General features: G+C 42.6%; 1 protein-coding gene across 4 annotated transcripts in view; it reads left to right on the plus strand.

Moving 5' to 3' along the window:
• Positions 1–14,451, plus strand: part of pde4d (phosphodiesterase 4D, cAMP-specific) — a 311,873-nt gene that overhangs the window by 264,840 nt on the left and 32,582 nt on the right. For all 4 annotated transcript variants that reach the window (XM_055224395.1, XM_055224393.1, XM_033972437.2 and 1 more), the window contains exons 3-6: positions 5,842–5,878; positions 5,970–6,046; positions 6,885–6,934; positions 13,414–13,526. In XM_055224395.1, the coding sequence (XP_055080370.1) occupies positions 5,842–5,878; positions 5,970–6,046; positions 6,885–6,934; positions 13,414–13,526 (277 nt within the window). The remainder of the gene's footprint in view (positions 1–5,841; positions 5,879–5,969; positions 6,047–6,884; positions 6,935–13,413; positions 13,527–14,451) is intronic.

The following is a 14,451-nucleotide window of genomic DNA, read 5'->3' on the forward strand; positions in this document are numbered from 1 at the left end:
CCCCACTGCTCCGCCAACTGGCAATCAATAAAGTCCTCCTCAGCCCCGGAGTCCACCAAAGCCTGAACAGACAAGGTCCTTGAGCGGAGACAGAGAGTGGCCGGGAGCTGAAGTCTGTTGCAATTAGCTGGGATCTGCGACTGACCCACCACTCCCAGGGCTACTGGTGGGCCCTTCCTTTTGGCCGGGCTGGGCAGGAGGCGACGAAATGCCCCCTCAACCCACAGTAGAAGCACTCCCCTGCTGCGTGGCGTCGCATGCGCTCCTCGACCGTGAGACGCGCCCTCCCGATCTGCATAGGCTCCTCCGCAGCCGGTGACGGGGGGGGCGGACCACGGTCCGAACGGGGGAGTGACGAGCCTGCCGCCGACGCTCCTCTAGCCGATTGTCTATGCGGTTAGCCAGTGTAATCAAAGCCCTGAGATCGGAGGGCTCGTCCCGTGAGGCTAACTCATCCTTCATTTTAAGCGCGCTGTCTGACCAGTCCAATTCGGGCCGCTAGTGTCCAAAATTCGATGGTGAACTCCGCCACTGACCTGGAGCCCTGCGTTACGCCTAGCAGGCAGGAGGCGGCATCCGCACGATAGTGGGGATGACTAAAAACCAGCTTGAATTTGTTTAAAAAAGTCTCAAAGTCCGTGCTGTCTAAAGCGGAGCTGGCGAACCTAACCTCCGCCCATTGGAGTGCCCTGCCTCGGAGCAACCCACAGACGTAGCGTGTCTTGGCCGCGTCGGTGGAGAAACGGGCTGGGCACTGCTGGAACACGGAGAGGCACTGGAACAGGAAGCCTCAGCAGAGGTCCGGCTGCCCCGCATACGGTTCCGGATCGGTGCTCCTAGACTCCGGAGGATGGGGCGGAGTAGCGGGTCCAGCGGCGACGGTGGTAGGAGACAGGTGCGCGAGCAGTGTAGTAACCTGATTGCCGAGCTGAGACACCTGCTGCGCCAGGGACTGATTCTGCTCCAGCAGGGTCCAAATGGTCCGCTCGTGCTGCCCGAGCATGTCGCCGTGGTGAGTAAACGCCTGCTGAAGCGTAGCGTCCGGTCTTGAGTCCGCTTGGTCCATTTCTGGCCGGAACGTTCTGTCGTAACCAGCGTGGCGTAAGGACCAAAGGTGCAGACTCATGATGTTTAACAATGTCTTTATTCACACACGTGATAACAAAGGTAAGAGTTCAAAAGCTTAGTTCAAAGTCTAGTAAATCATAAGTCGTAATCCATAGGAGCTGGGGAGCGTATGTGCGGGTCCGTGAACAAGGAGAGACAGGGGTGCACGACAAGACAGGGAGACACAAGACCATACCGGAACAGAGGTGCAGAGGCTGGGGAGATCCGGAGCTGGTTCTCGGGCGGATTCCTGGAGCAGAGCAGAAAGGTTCCAATAAAACACGGGAATACAAGGATCAAAAAGTGTTAAGCCAAGAGCATATTCACGTAGAGCACGCGGACGTTCCGGTGCCGAGTGACTGGTCCCGACCCCTCTTATCCACGGCAGGTGGTGTTGATTGCGTTGATGGAAAGCAGGTGCGCGCGGGAGGAGTCAGGACTCCGCCCAGCTCCGGAGACAGGCAGGTGAGGGAGGAGGGAGACGAGGGTGCAGGGAGAGCAAGACAGGGATCATGACATATTGACAATCAGAAATCAATTTGTGTTTTTCTATGAATGATTCCAGACGATTGTTAAAAAGTTTTTCTAAAATTTTTGCAAATTGAGGTAGTATTGAAACAGGTCTGTAATTTGTGAAGTGATGCTTGTTGCCGGTTTTGTAAATAGGACTTACCTTTGCCATTTTCATTTGTTTAGGGAAGGTACCAGTTTGAAAGAACAAATTGCATATGTAGGTTAGTGGCTTTGCAATTTCATTAATTACAGTTTTTATTAGAGTCATATTCAAGCCTTGATAATCAGTTGATGTCTTATTTTTACAACTTTTAACTACAGTAATAAGCTCAATTTCATCTACTGGTTTTAAAAACATAGACTGTGAATTTCTTTTTATAAGATTATGCTCATTACTATCCGTAGGATCAATATCAGGAATTTTTTCTGCGAGCTCTTTTCCTATAGTAACAAAAAAAGTGTTGAATTTGTGGGCAGCCACCTTCATATCATATTCCTTTTTGTCCTTTTCAATGAAGTACTGAGGATAACCATTTTGTCTGGATTCCTTTTTTATAATGTTGTTTAAAATTTTCCATGTCCCTCTTATGTTGGTTTTATTTTTTTCTAGTTGAACTCTGTAGTACTCTTTCCTAGCGCTTCTTAGAATATTAGTTTGTTTTTATACACTTTATATTTCTTTTCAGCTTCTTCAGATCTTTTCACCAAAATTTCTTTATATAACTTATTCTTTTTGCAGGCTTTAACAAGTCCCTCTGTCATCCAAGGACACTCTTTAGCTTTCTGTTTGCTCTTACACCGATGTATAGGGCAGTTTTTATCATACAATGAAATAAAAACCTTTAAGAATTCCTAATATGCACTATCAACATCTGATTCCTGATATAAATCCTCCCAGTTATGTTTCACTAGATCATTTTTAAAAGCATTAATTGCGTCCACTGATTCAGTTCGCTTGTATTGTATTGGTTTGTTTTTTCATTTTGTAGTTTTTCTTGTAGACTGCAAAAACTGGCAAATGGTCTGAAATGTCACACACTAGTATTCCACTTTGTGTAAAGTTGTTGACATCGTTTGTAAAAATGTTGTCGATCAGTGTAGCGCTAAAAGAAGTTATTCTGGTTGGTTTTGTGATTTGAGGATATAGACCCATGCAATACATGATGTTAATAAAATCCTCTGTTCCTTTATGATTTTTTGAGTTAAGTAGGTCAACATTAAAATCCCCACAAATAAACATTGTTTTATGCGTTAATTGTGAAAAGGTTTCCTCCATCCAATTTATAAATAGTTCCACATTTGCCCCTGGTGCTCTATATACGCTACTAACCATAACATTTTTCTGTTTTTCTTTACAAATTTCTATTGTTATACACTCCAAAACATCATCAATCACAGTTGTCAAGTTATCCACAATTTTGAATTCCAAGGAATTCCTCCTCCCTCCTCCTCCTTTATTCTGTCTTTTGACACCAATAAATTCATATCCTTCCAGCTCAAAAGTGGTTTTATTTTCACTCTTTATCTACGTTTCTGATAAGGCAATTATGTCAAATGGTTGTGCAAATTTATTTAGATAAGCTTTAATATTACAGAAATTCACATTCAGACTTCTACTATTGAAGTGGATAATAGACAATGTCTCATTGCTTTTAGCATTCTGTGTGAAATGCTCCTCTGTGTAATAACCACAATTATTCTTAATAGTAGAAAAAAAGTTATTTTCTGGGTCTATTTCATAATCCACATCATGCATGTTATAATCTGTGTATTCAAAATTAATTAGTTCTTGTTGATGAAAATCCCTCATTTTCCTGCTTACCAGGACTTTGCAGTCCTGGTAAGCTTTGAATGTCTTCAGTCAATGGCATATTAGTAAATGTTTGTGTGTAACTGCGTGTTACCTTCCATCTTGTGCTTCATCTTTTACATGTACTTATTCAGATCTTCAATTTTCCTGATCAGCAAAACTTTCGCCTCCTCAGGTGTGCCATTTAACTTTACAGTTACTGGTCCACGTATTTTGAATTTTCTTTTGTTTTCTGAGCTCTCTGGCTTTTTTGGCAATGTCAGCATTCTGTTTGGTGAGATGCTCGTTAATGAACACGTTTGATCCTTTCAGCTTTCGTCCTTGTTTGAGAAGTGCAGACTTGTTTTTCCTGTTCACCAATCTGATGATGATGGCCGGGTTGTTGGTGACATTACTTGCGGTTTTCCTCCTGGGTAACGGGTGGCACGCCTCGATGTCGCGGCAGTCCAGCTCGATCCCCCTGGACCACAAAAGGGCAGCCACCTGTTGCTCCGTTGAGTTGGCGATGGCATCCTGGTCTCCGGCTTCTCCTCCTCGGTCCCCAGCGACCGCGCCAGCATACAACCTGGGTTTAATGTGGAGCCCGGTAACAATGACATCGTTTCTTCTCGTGTACTGTTCCAGGTCCTCCACTTTTGTCTCCAACTGTTCAATTCTCTTGTCCTTCTCCTTGCCCAGGGTTTTCACCTCTTTCACAATATCCAAGATACTTTTCTGCTGTGTTCTGATTGCGGTAATTTCATCTGCTAAAAAATCCAGAGACGCTTTGATCTGGCCAAGATCATCCATCTCTGCTCCAACTCTTGTAGCCTTTCACTGCCTGGATTGGTTCCTTGTTGTCCACAGTTGAACCGCTACTCGCCGGGTCAGTTGTTAGCATGTAGCCAAACGGCTAGTTTTTCTGACCGCCACTGGCTTCGCTGAGTTTTTATTCTCCAGGTTTAGAGGTGTCACTTTTCATATCAGCGCAGCTCAAACCCAACTTCAGAGCAGGAATCTGTAGATTTCTTCAAGTTTTCTGTCTTAACCCCACAAGCCCCAGGGCAGCCACTCCAGCCATAACAGCTTATATTACAGCTGCTGTTTTAAAGAGCCTGTGTTATGCTCTGTGACATTCATTTTTGGCCACATTTTAAGTCTCCTTATTTATTATTATCTCATTAACACATGTGTTATGTGGTATTGCTCATTATGTAATAACCCTATTTGTCTAAGATGAACTTTGAAACTGTTTTTAGCCTTATTTTGAGCAACAGTAAATGAAACACATTTGAAGGGTAGTATAACAATAAAAACAAAATATAAATCCTTATAAGGTTTATTTGTGTAGACGTTGGATCCTCTGGTTTATTTCAGACTCAGCTGCTGTGAGAGTCACTGTCAGAGACGGAGCTCACTCGTGTTAATCAAATGTGACACTCACAGGTTCCACCCCCTAGAGGTCGTGACCTTTATCAAAACAGCTCTTATATCTGCCATTGTGATTTAAGTGTTTGTTTGGTACTTGAAGGTTGCTGGTTCAAATCCCATCTGAGCACTTCATTGTGTCCTTGGGCAAAAGACTCAGCATCTTTAGGAACTCTAATGGAAGGGCATCTGACATAAAAAGAAAACCATGTGCAAAATCAGTGTTTGCTTGGTTTGCTGTGGTGATCCTTAAATATGCACTGTTACAAACCGTTTCCTAGGGAAAAAAGTAAGGCAACACAAGATAGTATAATAAAATAAGTAGCTTTTATGTAGGGAAAATGAAGGGCAGTTAACAATTTAGAATTACAATCCAAAAAAAAACCCATACAGGCAACAAAAGGAGGCTCTAAGAATAGAGTGCAAAGTCAATGAAATGGCATGCAGATTCACAACCAGAATCTGGCAGCCAGGAGTAGCAGGAGGTGGGTCCCTTTAAACTGGAGCAGCCACAGGTGGAGGGCAACGATTGGCCAAGCCTTGATTGTCCCTCCAATCGCAGGTAGCCAGCTGTGGGACACACTGGAGGGGCCGAGAGAGAGGAAGAGAGAGAGAGAAAAGGGGAGAGGCACACGGTAGGAGGAGCTAACGGCCAGGGACCGTAACGTGCACTCCTGCCTGTCTCCATGGAGACTATTCAGCTTTGCCTGTAATGTATCACAGTATGGCTTTAAACTTATCTCCATGGAGACAAACATGTGAACTGATTAAACCAAGTTATTGGTCAGATCTGTGGAGCTTTTCATTTGAACGGCAGATATACTTTGAAAAATAAGTTTGAAAATGTAAACTTCAGTAAAAGTCAGATGTTCTGTGTTTTATTGGTGAACATATTTAGTAACTGTTCAAATTCATGTTTAATCTAAGGACTTTACATGATGTAGCTTCAGAAGAGACTTTTATCTGTCAGTGACTCTAACATGGTCTTGTTCTGTGTGTTTCAGTCATGGCGACGATATGATTGTAACACCATTTGCACAGGTAACATTCACTTAATGTGACATGTATCATTTTGTGTTTTAATCTTTTTATTTGAAACCTTCTGTTGTCTTTTCGTGTTGTTTGGCGTCAGGTGCTCGCCAGTCTCAGAACTGTGAGGAACAACTTTAGTGCATTAACAAATCTCCAACAAGACCGAGCATCCAACAAGTGAGTTCTTTTAAATGTGAAAACTGTTACAGCTTCTTCTGTTGCTGCTCCTTTTGGTACACTGGGGCGCCCTCTGCTGTTTATCAGTGGTATTACAGCAACATTACAAACTGTCCATGTAAAACTCACAGCAGAATGCAGAATGCTTGAGCTGTTCTTTTATATTTAGCATTGTATCTTTAACTTTCAACAACAGATTTTTAGAGTTGTTCCATAAATATTTAATCTCTTTCTTTCTCCTCCACCTTCACCATTCCTTTGACCAAATTTATAGCTGCTCCTTTTTTTTAATTACAAAATGAATTGACCCTTATAGAGGATATAACAGAGGTTTGTGGAGTTACACAAAAATATTCTAGAGATTTATCATGTCAAATGGAGTCTTGTAGAAGTATTAAAGGCCCTGTTGTTTTGTATATATTGTGTTTAGTTCACTTTACCTTCTGAAATCTGTTGGAAAAGCAGCTGTTTATGAGGCGAATATAGAGAAAAAGTATATGCTAATTATTACTAGTACAAATTTTATACTATGAAGTACTATACTATGAAGTACAAATATTATGAACTGATTATCCAGCGTTTTTTTTATATTTAAACTTCACTTAACAGGATTAACAGTTTGCAGACGATCCGACAGACTAATGCAAGAAAAGTAAAAAAAAATAAATAAAAACAAAATAAAAGCTCTGAACTTACATAAAAAGTCCAGAGTAAATAATCATAATGTATGTGTTATATAAAACTTAATATAATATTGTATGTGTTAAATAGAGATGTTTCTCTGGAGACATGTGATCTGCTGCTTTATGTTTTGTAAAACTCTTTTTGTCTTGAACAGGAGATCGCCCATGTGCAACCCTCCCCCCATCACCAAGACCACCTTCACCGGTGAGTTTAATTTGGGTTTGATCAGCATCACTTCAGGTTTGGAAACTCTAGTGTGATCTGAGTCTGACCTGCGTCTGACCCGAGTCTTAACTGAGTGTGACCTGAGTCTGACCCGAGTCTGACCTGGGTGTGACCTGGGTGTGACCTGAGTCTGACCCGAGTTGCCTCGAGTGTGTGACCTGAGTCTGACCCAAGTCTGACCTGACTGACCTGACTTGAGTGTGACTTGAGTGTGCTGACAAGGGACAGTTATTAGTGTATTATATGTCTTCATAAAGATGCACTGTGTAACTTTTCCACATGGAAATGAGCAGGTGAAGGAAGTGTGTATGTTTCAGATTTTTGTATTTAAAATGAATTCATCATTTACAAAGATTTTTTTAGTTTTTTTCCCCTCAGTTTTCTCTTTCTCGCCGTGCATTTGTTCCTTCCTTCCTTCCTCCCTCTCTCAGTCTTTTTTCTCACTCCTTCTCCTCTCTGACTCCGCTGTCCTCCCTCTCTCAGTCTTTTCTTTTGCTTCTCCTCTCTGAGTCTGCTCTCCTTCCTCTCTCAGGCTTTTCGCTCACTTCTCCTCCTCTCCAGCCCTGCTGTTCTCCCTCTCTTAGTCTTCCCTCTCACTCCTTCTCCTTCTGTCTGACTTCGTTCTCCTCCTCCTCCTCCTCCTCTCCGGCTCTGCTCTCCTCCCTCTCTCAGTCTTTCCTCTCCCTCCTACTTCTCCTCTCTGATTCCGCTCTCCTCCCTTTATCACTCTTTTCTCTCATTCCGCTCCAGCTCCTCCTCCTCTCTGACTCTGCTCTCCTCCCTCTCTCAGTCTTTCTTCTACCTTCTCCTCATCCTCTCCAGCTCCTCTCTCCTCCCTCTCTCAGTCTTTTCTCTCCCTCCACTCCATCTCCTCCTCCTCTCTGACTCCGCTCTCCTCCCTCTCCTAGTCTTTTCTATTCCTGTGCTCCATCTCCTCCTCTTCTCTTACTCCGCTCCGTGTTTTGCGTCTCTCCTGGCGTCTGAGCAGCTCCGTGGCCTCTCTGAACGCCGGTGTCTGATGTCGCACTAAGCGTGAGAAGAATGCCACTGACGTCAGTGTGCGGTCCACTGATAGAGAGAGAGAAGGAGAGAGGGAGGAAAGGGGGGATATCGAGTATCGGCAGATACTTAAAGCTGTCAGTGCCTCCTCGGGAGAGACAGATGGAGGAGAAACTGACAAAGGAGAGACAGACGGAGGAGAGACAGATGAAGGAGAAACTGACAAAGGAGAGACAGATGGAGGAGAGACAGACGGAGGAGAGATAGACGGAGGAGAGTCAGGTGTAGGAGGCTGGGTTTAAGCATAGGTGTTTATATAGGCTGTTGTAGTAAAGGCTGCTGCAGCTGCATGGTACTAGATGGTTTTAGTGTTTTGTTACAGGTGAAAGGTTAAAGACTAAAGTGGAGATTGTGAAATAAATATATATACATTGTTGCATTATATCATTATATTGCAGTTATATTGCACAGATATCATTCAGTGCAAAACGTAATATCTGTTATGTTATTATATCTGTTGATAAATGAGACCTCTCTGTGCTGCCTGCATCTAATCTGAAAACAGTTTATCGTCTGTGAACCAGGAAGTAAGGCTGGTGCACTTTTAGCATGCTCGCAGTGATGGCAAAATGCCACGCTAGCCTCTGAAAGTTGTGAAAAGCTCTTATAAACTCATCATGGTGAATAACTAAGATGCTCAGAATGAATGAGCAAACTGAGGAATATGTTTGGAGCACTACAACTGTTTAAAATGGCCTACAGCGACCTGAATCATACCAGGTACTGACTTACTGAAGTACAGTGGTCTGTGCAGAATGGTTAGTTAGAGTAGCGCATATTCTGTTTAAAGAAGTGGACTAAGTGAGTGTGACGTCACCCACAGTATTTGGCTCCGATCAAATGAAGTGAGGCTAGCATTCGTGGGGGCCAATTTGGAGCCAGGTTCCATATTTGGAATTCTGACTGCAAGTATTATAGCAACCAAAGAGCGAATCTGGAGTGAAGCTGCTGAAGGTAACGCCCCGTCCCACCTGCACCGCTGGTTTAGCAAGGAGCGGTTGCTTAGCAAATGGTGTCAATCAAACTTGTCAGTCTAGCGGGAGCGACCTTCGGGTCTGTTATTAATGTTCATATCTTGATTCCCGGACATGATAGTGAAATAAAAACACTAGGATCATGTAGAGCAGGTTAATACAAACATTTTAAGACCAAAGTGATGAGCCTGACGCAGCAGTTACAGAGAGAGGGGACACAGTTTTTACAGAGAAAGTGAATCAATGGAGCCGGAAGGGCACCCATGATCACTTCTTGTTTGGAAAAATGGCTAATAGGTTAGCTATGTCCATTTGTATAAACAGTCTATGGGGTAGAGTTAGGGTTCAATTCAATTGTTTCGTTTGCATGTTTTCGTTATAGTTGCATTTTGCCTCCAACGTTTTATTACTAAAATGATCCCATTTCAACACTGGACTAACAGACAATGGGAGAGACCTGTATGGGAGAGACCTGAGAGATTGTATTTTAACCGTAGATTAAAAGCCCATATTACACTATTCTCCGATCTCTGTTCTAATATTTCCTCGTCACAAACATATCACAAACCCTGCATATTTAGGCTGAGTTCTTCTCTCAAAAAGAAAACACTCTGTTTCACCTTGTGATGTCATGTGGTAATACAGGAAGTGCTCCACTGTGTTTTTAAACTCCATACACTTTCACTAGAATCATTTGGATAATTTCAGCCCTGGAATCGCCAATCTTTACTGAACTAAAGGTAAAAGGGGCTGTTAACTATGAAAACTATCACTTCATGACATCACAAGCTTTAGAGATGTAGACAGACTGATAATAAAGGGTTACTCATGTGTGGATGAAACAAAACACAACTCCAGGTATGTTTTTGAGGAGGTAACAGCATTATAACATGGCGTAAAGCTCACAATGGTCAGTTTTGCATAATATACGTCCTTTAAAAAGTGCATTTGTATTTGTGTTTTCATATTGGATGCCAGGAAGAGTACGAAGTCTGATGGGGATCCAAGTCAATTAGTGATAAAGACATAATTAATCTGACAGACGTCGTTATGCAAATAAAAGGAGCAGATTTTCTGAGCTTCCTGTGTCCAGATGATTCCCAGAACTTGTGTTTTCTACATGAGTGTTCAGCCTAAATATATCCAAAGTGACATTCACACTGAGAATAGCAGCTCCGCTCATCTGTCGTTACTCCAGGATGTCTCATATGTCGTTACTCCATGTTACTCCAGGATGTCGCACATGTCATTACTCAAAGACATCTCACATGTTGTTACTCCAGGACGTCTCACCTATCGTTACTCCAGGACGTCTCACATGTTACTCCAGGACGTCTCATATGTTGTTACTCCAGGATGTCTCAGATGTTACTCCAGGACGTCTCACATGTTGTTACTCCAGGGCGTCTCACATGTTGTTACTCCAGGATGTCTCAGATGTTACTCCTGGGTGTCTCACCTGTCAATACTCCAGGGGCCTCACCTATCGTTACTCCATGGCATCTCACATGTTATTTCAGGACATCTCACATGTTACTCCAGGATGTCTTACATTTACCCCAGGACGTCTCACCTGTCATTACTCCAGTACGTCTCACATGTTACTCCTGGATGTCTCACATGTCTTTACTTCAGGACATCTCACGTGTCATTACTGCAGGACCCGTCATCTGTCATTACTCCAGGACGTCTCACATGTCATTACTCCAGGATATCTCATGTGTCGTTACTCTGGGACGTCTCACATGTCATTACTCCAGGATATCTCATGTGTCGTTACTCTACGACGTCTCACATGCCGTTACTCCAGGACATCTCATGTGTCGTTGCTCTGGGACGTCTCACATGCCATTACTCCAGGACATCTCATGTGTCGTTACTCCAGGATTTCTCACTTGCCATTACTCCAGGAGGTGTTACTCTCACCTGTTGTTACTTTAGGAGTAACGACAGGTGAGCGTTACTATAAATTCTAGTGATTTTTGTGAATCCATGGGGGATGATGACTGAAAATCGCTGGTTGGTCTTAATATAGACAAACCTGTACTCTATTTTAGATCTAAATTCTATTTTAGATATTTTAGATTTTAGATGTATATGTTGCAAATGGGCCATATTGACAAAAGCACACATCATCTTTACATCGTTTATTCTCCTAATAAAAATACAAATCAGATCCGATCATTGCATTCCATAAAAAATTAGCTTTTTGTTGAGGTTTTGCACAGAATGTAAAGTGGGCTCACTGGGGAAAAAATCCCCTTGCTTCTGTAAAGATGCACTATGTAACTTTTCTGATGGGAGTGCGTCATCAGCTCATCATGGAGATGTGATTGTTTGCCTGCAATGTTCCACAGTACCCAGCTCACTGTAATACATGTTTTTGTATGTGTGTGCGTGTGTGAGTGTGAGCAGGGCGGCCTCTCCACAGATCTGAGTTGCTTTTCTCCGTGCTGGATATGTTTATTGCCACTGGGAAACATTCTTGATCAAGCAGTAACACCTCCATGGTGACAAGCTGGTGGAAACCCGCTCATCAGAAAAGTTACATAGTGCACCTTTAAGCTTGAACTCCTGCTTTATAATCTTTTAATTCTGTTGATTATTTTACTGCTTTTTAACTTGATCCGAAACATTAGCTTGTCCCATTGTCCACGTCTCCATAACAACAGTTACCATGGAGACGATATATTGTCCACCTTGTTACTAATACTGGACCATATTTTAGCAAAAGATTCAAACATTCCTAATTGTCTTGTAAATTCACATCCAGTTTGCTAATATCAGCACGTAATGTTAGCCTTCCCTGTTGCTAGCATGGCTTTGTTTACCTCCCTGTGCCACGGATTTGTATGCAGGCCACATTTACATGCACAGTGCAAGTTCCCAGCCTGACTCCGCCTCCTTCTTTACTCCACTCCGGGTGTTAGCGATAGCCGTTTTTTCCCATGCACGGTGCAGTAGTCCTCTCTGGCTTTAGATACAGCTGGGAGAGGAAGGACCACGTTTAGCTACCAGGGACGCTAAACCAACATCAACAAACCATCTCTTACTGTTACTATTGTTTTTATTAGCAGTTTGTCTCTAGCTATTATCTCTTAAGCTGTGAATAAAACCGGTGACTACTCCATCCTCCTCTATGGATTCTATGGCTGATGTGACAGAGGGGAGGGGGCCAGAGCATGATGTGTTGTGGTTAGCAAAGGGGTTAGCGCATGTGAGGGTCTAGCTCGCTGTGAGATCTTTGGTGTGTTTGGTGTCGAGATGGAACGGGATTGTGTTTCTGGACCCTCAGCTCATTCTTGAGCAGGTTTGGTGTCTCGGCTGTTCATCTTTACCTGAAGCAGAAGCAGCACCATGGGCCTGATACACAGACTCCTCTTCATCTTGCTTCACGACTGGAATTACTCCTGGCATCGTCATGATAGCTTCCTATACATCAATATATCCCTGTTTGAATAAGAATATTACAATGTCGTTAACCAAGATGTACTGAGTGACCTTTTTGGAGCTGTATACAAACTTGGACAATTTGGATCGAACCTTCCCGTGTTCTTGGGAGGAATGACAGCCTCTTGTACATCAGTATTAAGTCTGAATAAGAATATTTCAGTGTTGTTATCTGAAATGTACTGGTAAGATTCTGGGAGCTCTACACCGTCTTAGACATTTTGGACCTCACTTTCAAATACATCTGGAATTACAATGACATATAAATGTAAATGTACGAACAGTCTTTTACTTTCGGACAATTGGGATCTTATATTAACTTATTTTTATATATTTTTGTGCAGAAGATTTGAGCTTGTCGAGGTCTAAATAAGACTACTACAATGTTGCTGTCCTAAATGTGCTCAGAACCATTTCGAGCGTTGAACCATTTTGGACATTTTGGACCTGACCATGTTTTTTGGGAAGTAAAACACCTGACATTCCATAGTTATTTTTTAAATATTTTTAAAAATAATTTTTGGCATTGTAATGAATGCTCACGTTTGTCCAAGTTTGAATGAAAATGTTGGGTCCTAAATGTTCTGAGCCATTTGTTTTCTTCGACTTTTGGAACTTTACACTTTTAATTTTTTTTTTATAATAATGACTGACTCCATCCCAAATATAAAAATGATAATATTGTTTTGAATGTTTTGACTTTTGAATCCTACTCTCTCGGATTGGAACTCTGACTTTTCCTAAATTTCCTGGGGATCATACGGGAGAACAAAAGCCCCATTCACCTGGCTGGGGGGTCCACTATGAAGAGTCACCCATGTGTGTACTCTGGGTACCCCAGCGTGGCCATGGTGGGGGTGGGAGGGGGCGTTGGTCTCGGTGGGGTTCGGGGAGGAGAGCCCAAACCCGGCGTGTCCTCTAGCCCGCTAAAGAGGGCCCTGACTGACCCCCTGCCCCCCTGTCTTGCCCCCACAGAGGAGGCCTACCAAAAGCTGGCCACAGAGACCCTGGAGGAGCTGGACTGGTGCCTGGACCAGCTCGAGACGCTCCAGACCCGGCATTCGGTCAGTGAGATGGCCTCCAATAAGGTAAGACACAAAAGTACACAAAAACACCCAAATGTACACAAAAGTACACACAAGCACACAAAACTACACATTCACAACCAGTAGAACGTTTGGATAAATTTCAACATTTTATGTACAAAAAGAAGACATCAAATATGTGAACCATATATGGAATTATCTAGTAAAGAAAAAAACAAAGCAAAGGTTGAAAATAAAATATAGAAACATGCACCTTTATTTACCTTTATTGTCTTTGTTCTGTTTCTGGTGTTGGTTGTGGTCAGTTCACAGGGTAAATGGTTGATTTTACAAAGTGATTTACATCAAGGAATCACTCTCCCATTCACACACACAGTCTAGGGGCAAAGTGTCTTGCCCAAGGACACCACAGTTGTAGTCATCTGTAGGAGCTGAAATTGCACTACCAACCTGTTTATGTTGATCTGCTGTCACTCATCTGAGTCTGGTTCTCCTGGACTCTCACAACCTTACACACACAGTGATGCCGACCTTTTTTTACATTAAAACATATATTTTTAAATCTTAAAATTGTATATATATATATATATATATATATATATATATATATATATATATATATATATATATATATATAGAGAGAGAGAGAGAGAGAGAGAGAGAGAGAGAGAGAGAGAGAGAGAGAGAGAGAGAGCGTGTCTGTGTGTGTGTGTGCGTGTGTGGATGTATGTGTCTGTGTGTGAGCTCGCGCGTGTGTGTGCTGATGTGTGTATGTCTGCGTAGTGTAGTGTAGTGTAGAGTGTGTAGTGTGTATATAGTGTATATACTGTATATCCACACAAACGGAGCAGTGTGTCTCTCTTTTGTCTCGAGTCCAAACAGTGTTCAGTGATGCTGTTATTTCTCATCTGTGATCAGGACATTGAGCCTCACTCCTCATTATTCTCTAGAACTACTTAGAACAGTG

The sequence above is a fragment of the Periophthalmus magnuspinnatus genome, chromosome 9 (assembly GCF_009829125.3).
Source record: "Periophthalmus magnuspinnatus isolate fPerMag1 chromosome 9, fPerMag1.2.pri, whole genome shotgun sequence".
Taxonomy (NCBI): Eukaryota; Metazoa; Chordata; class Actinopteri; order Gobiiformes; family Gobiidae; genus Periophthalmus; species Periophthalmus magnuspinnatus.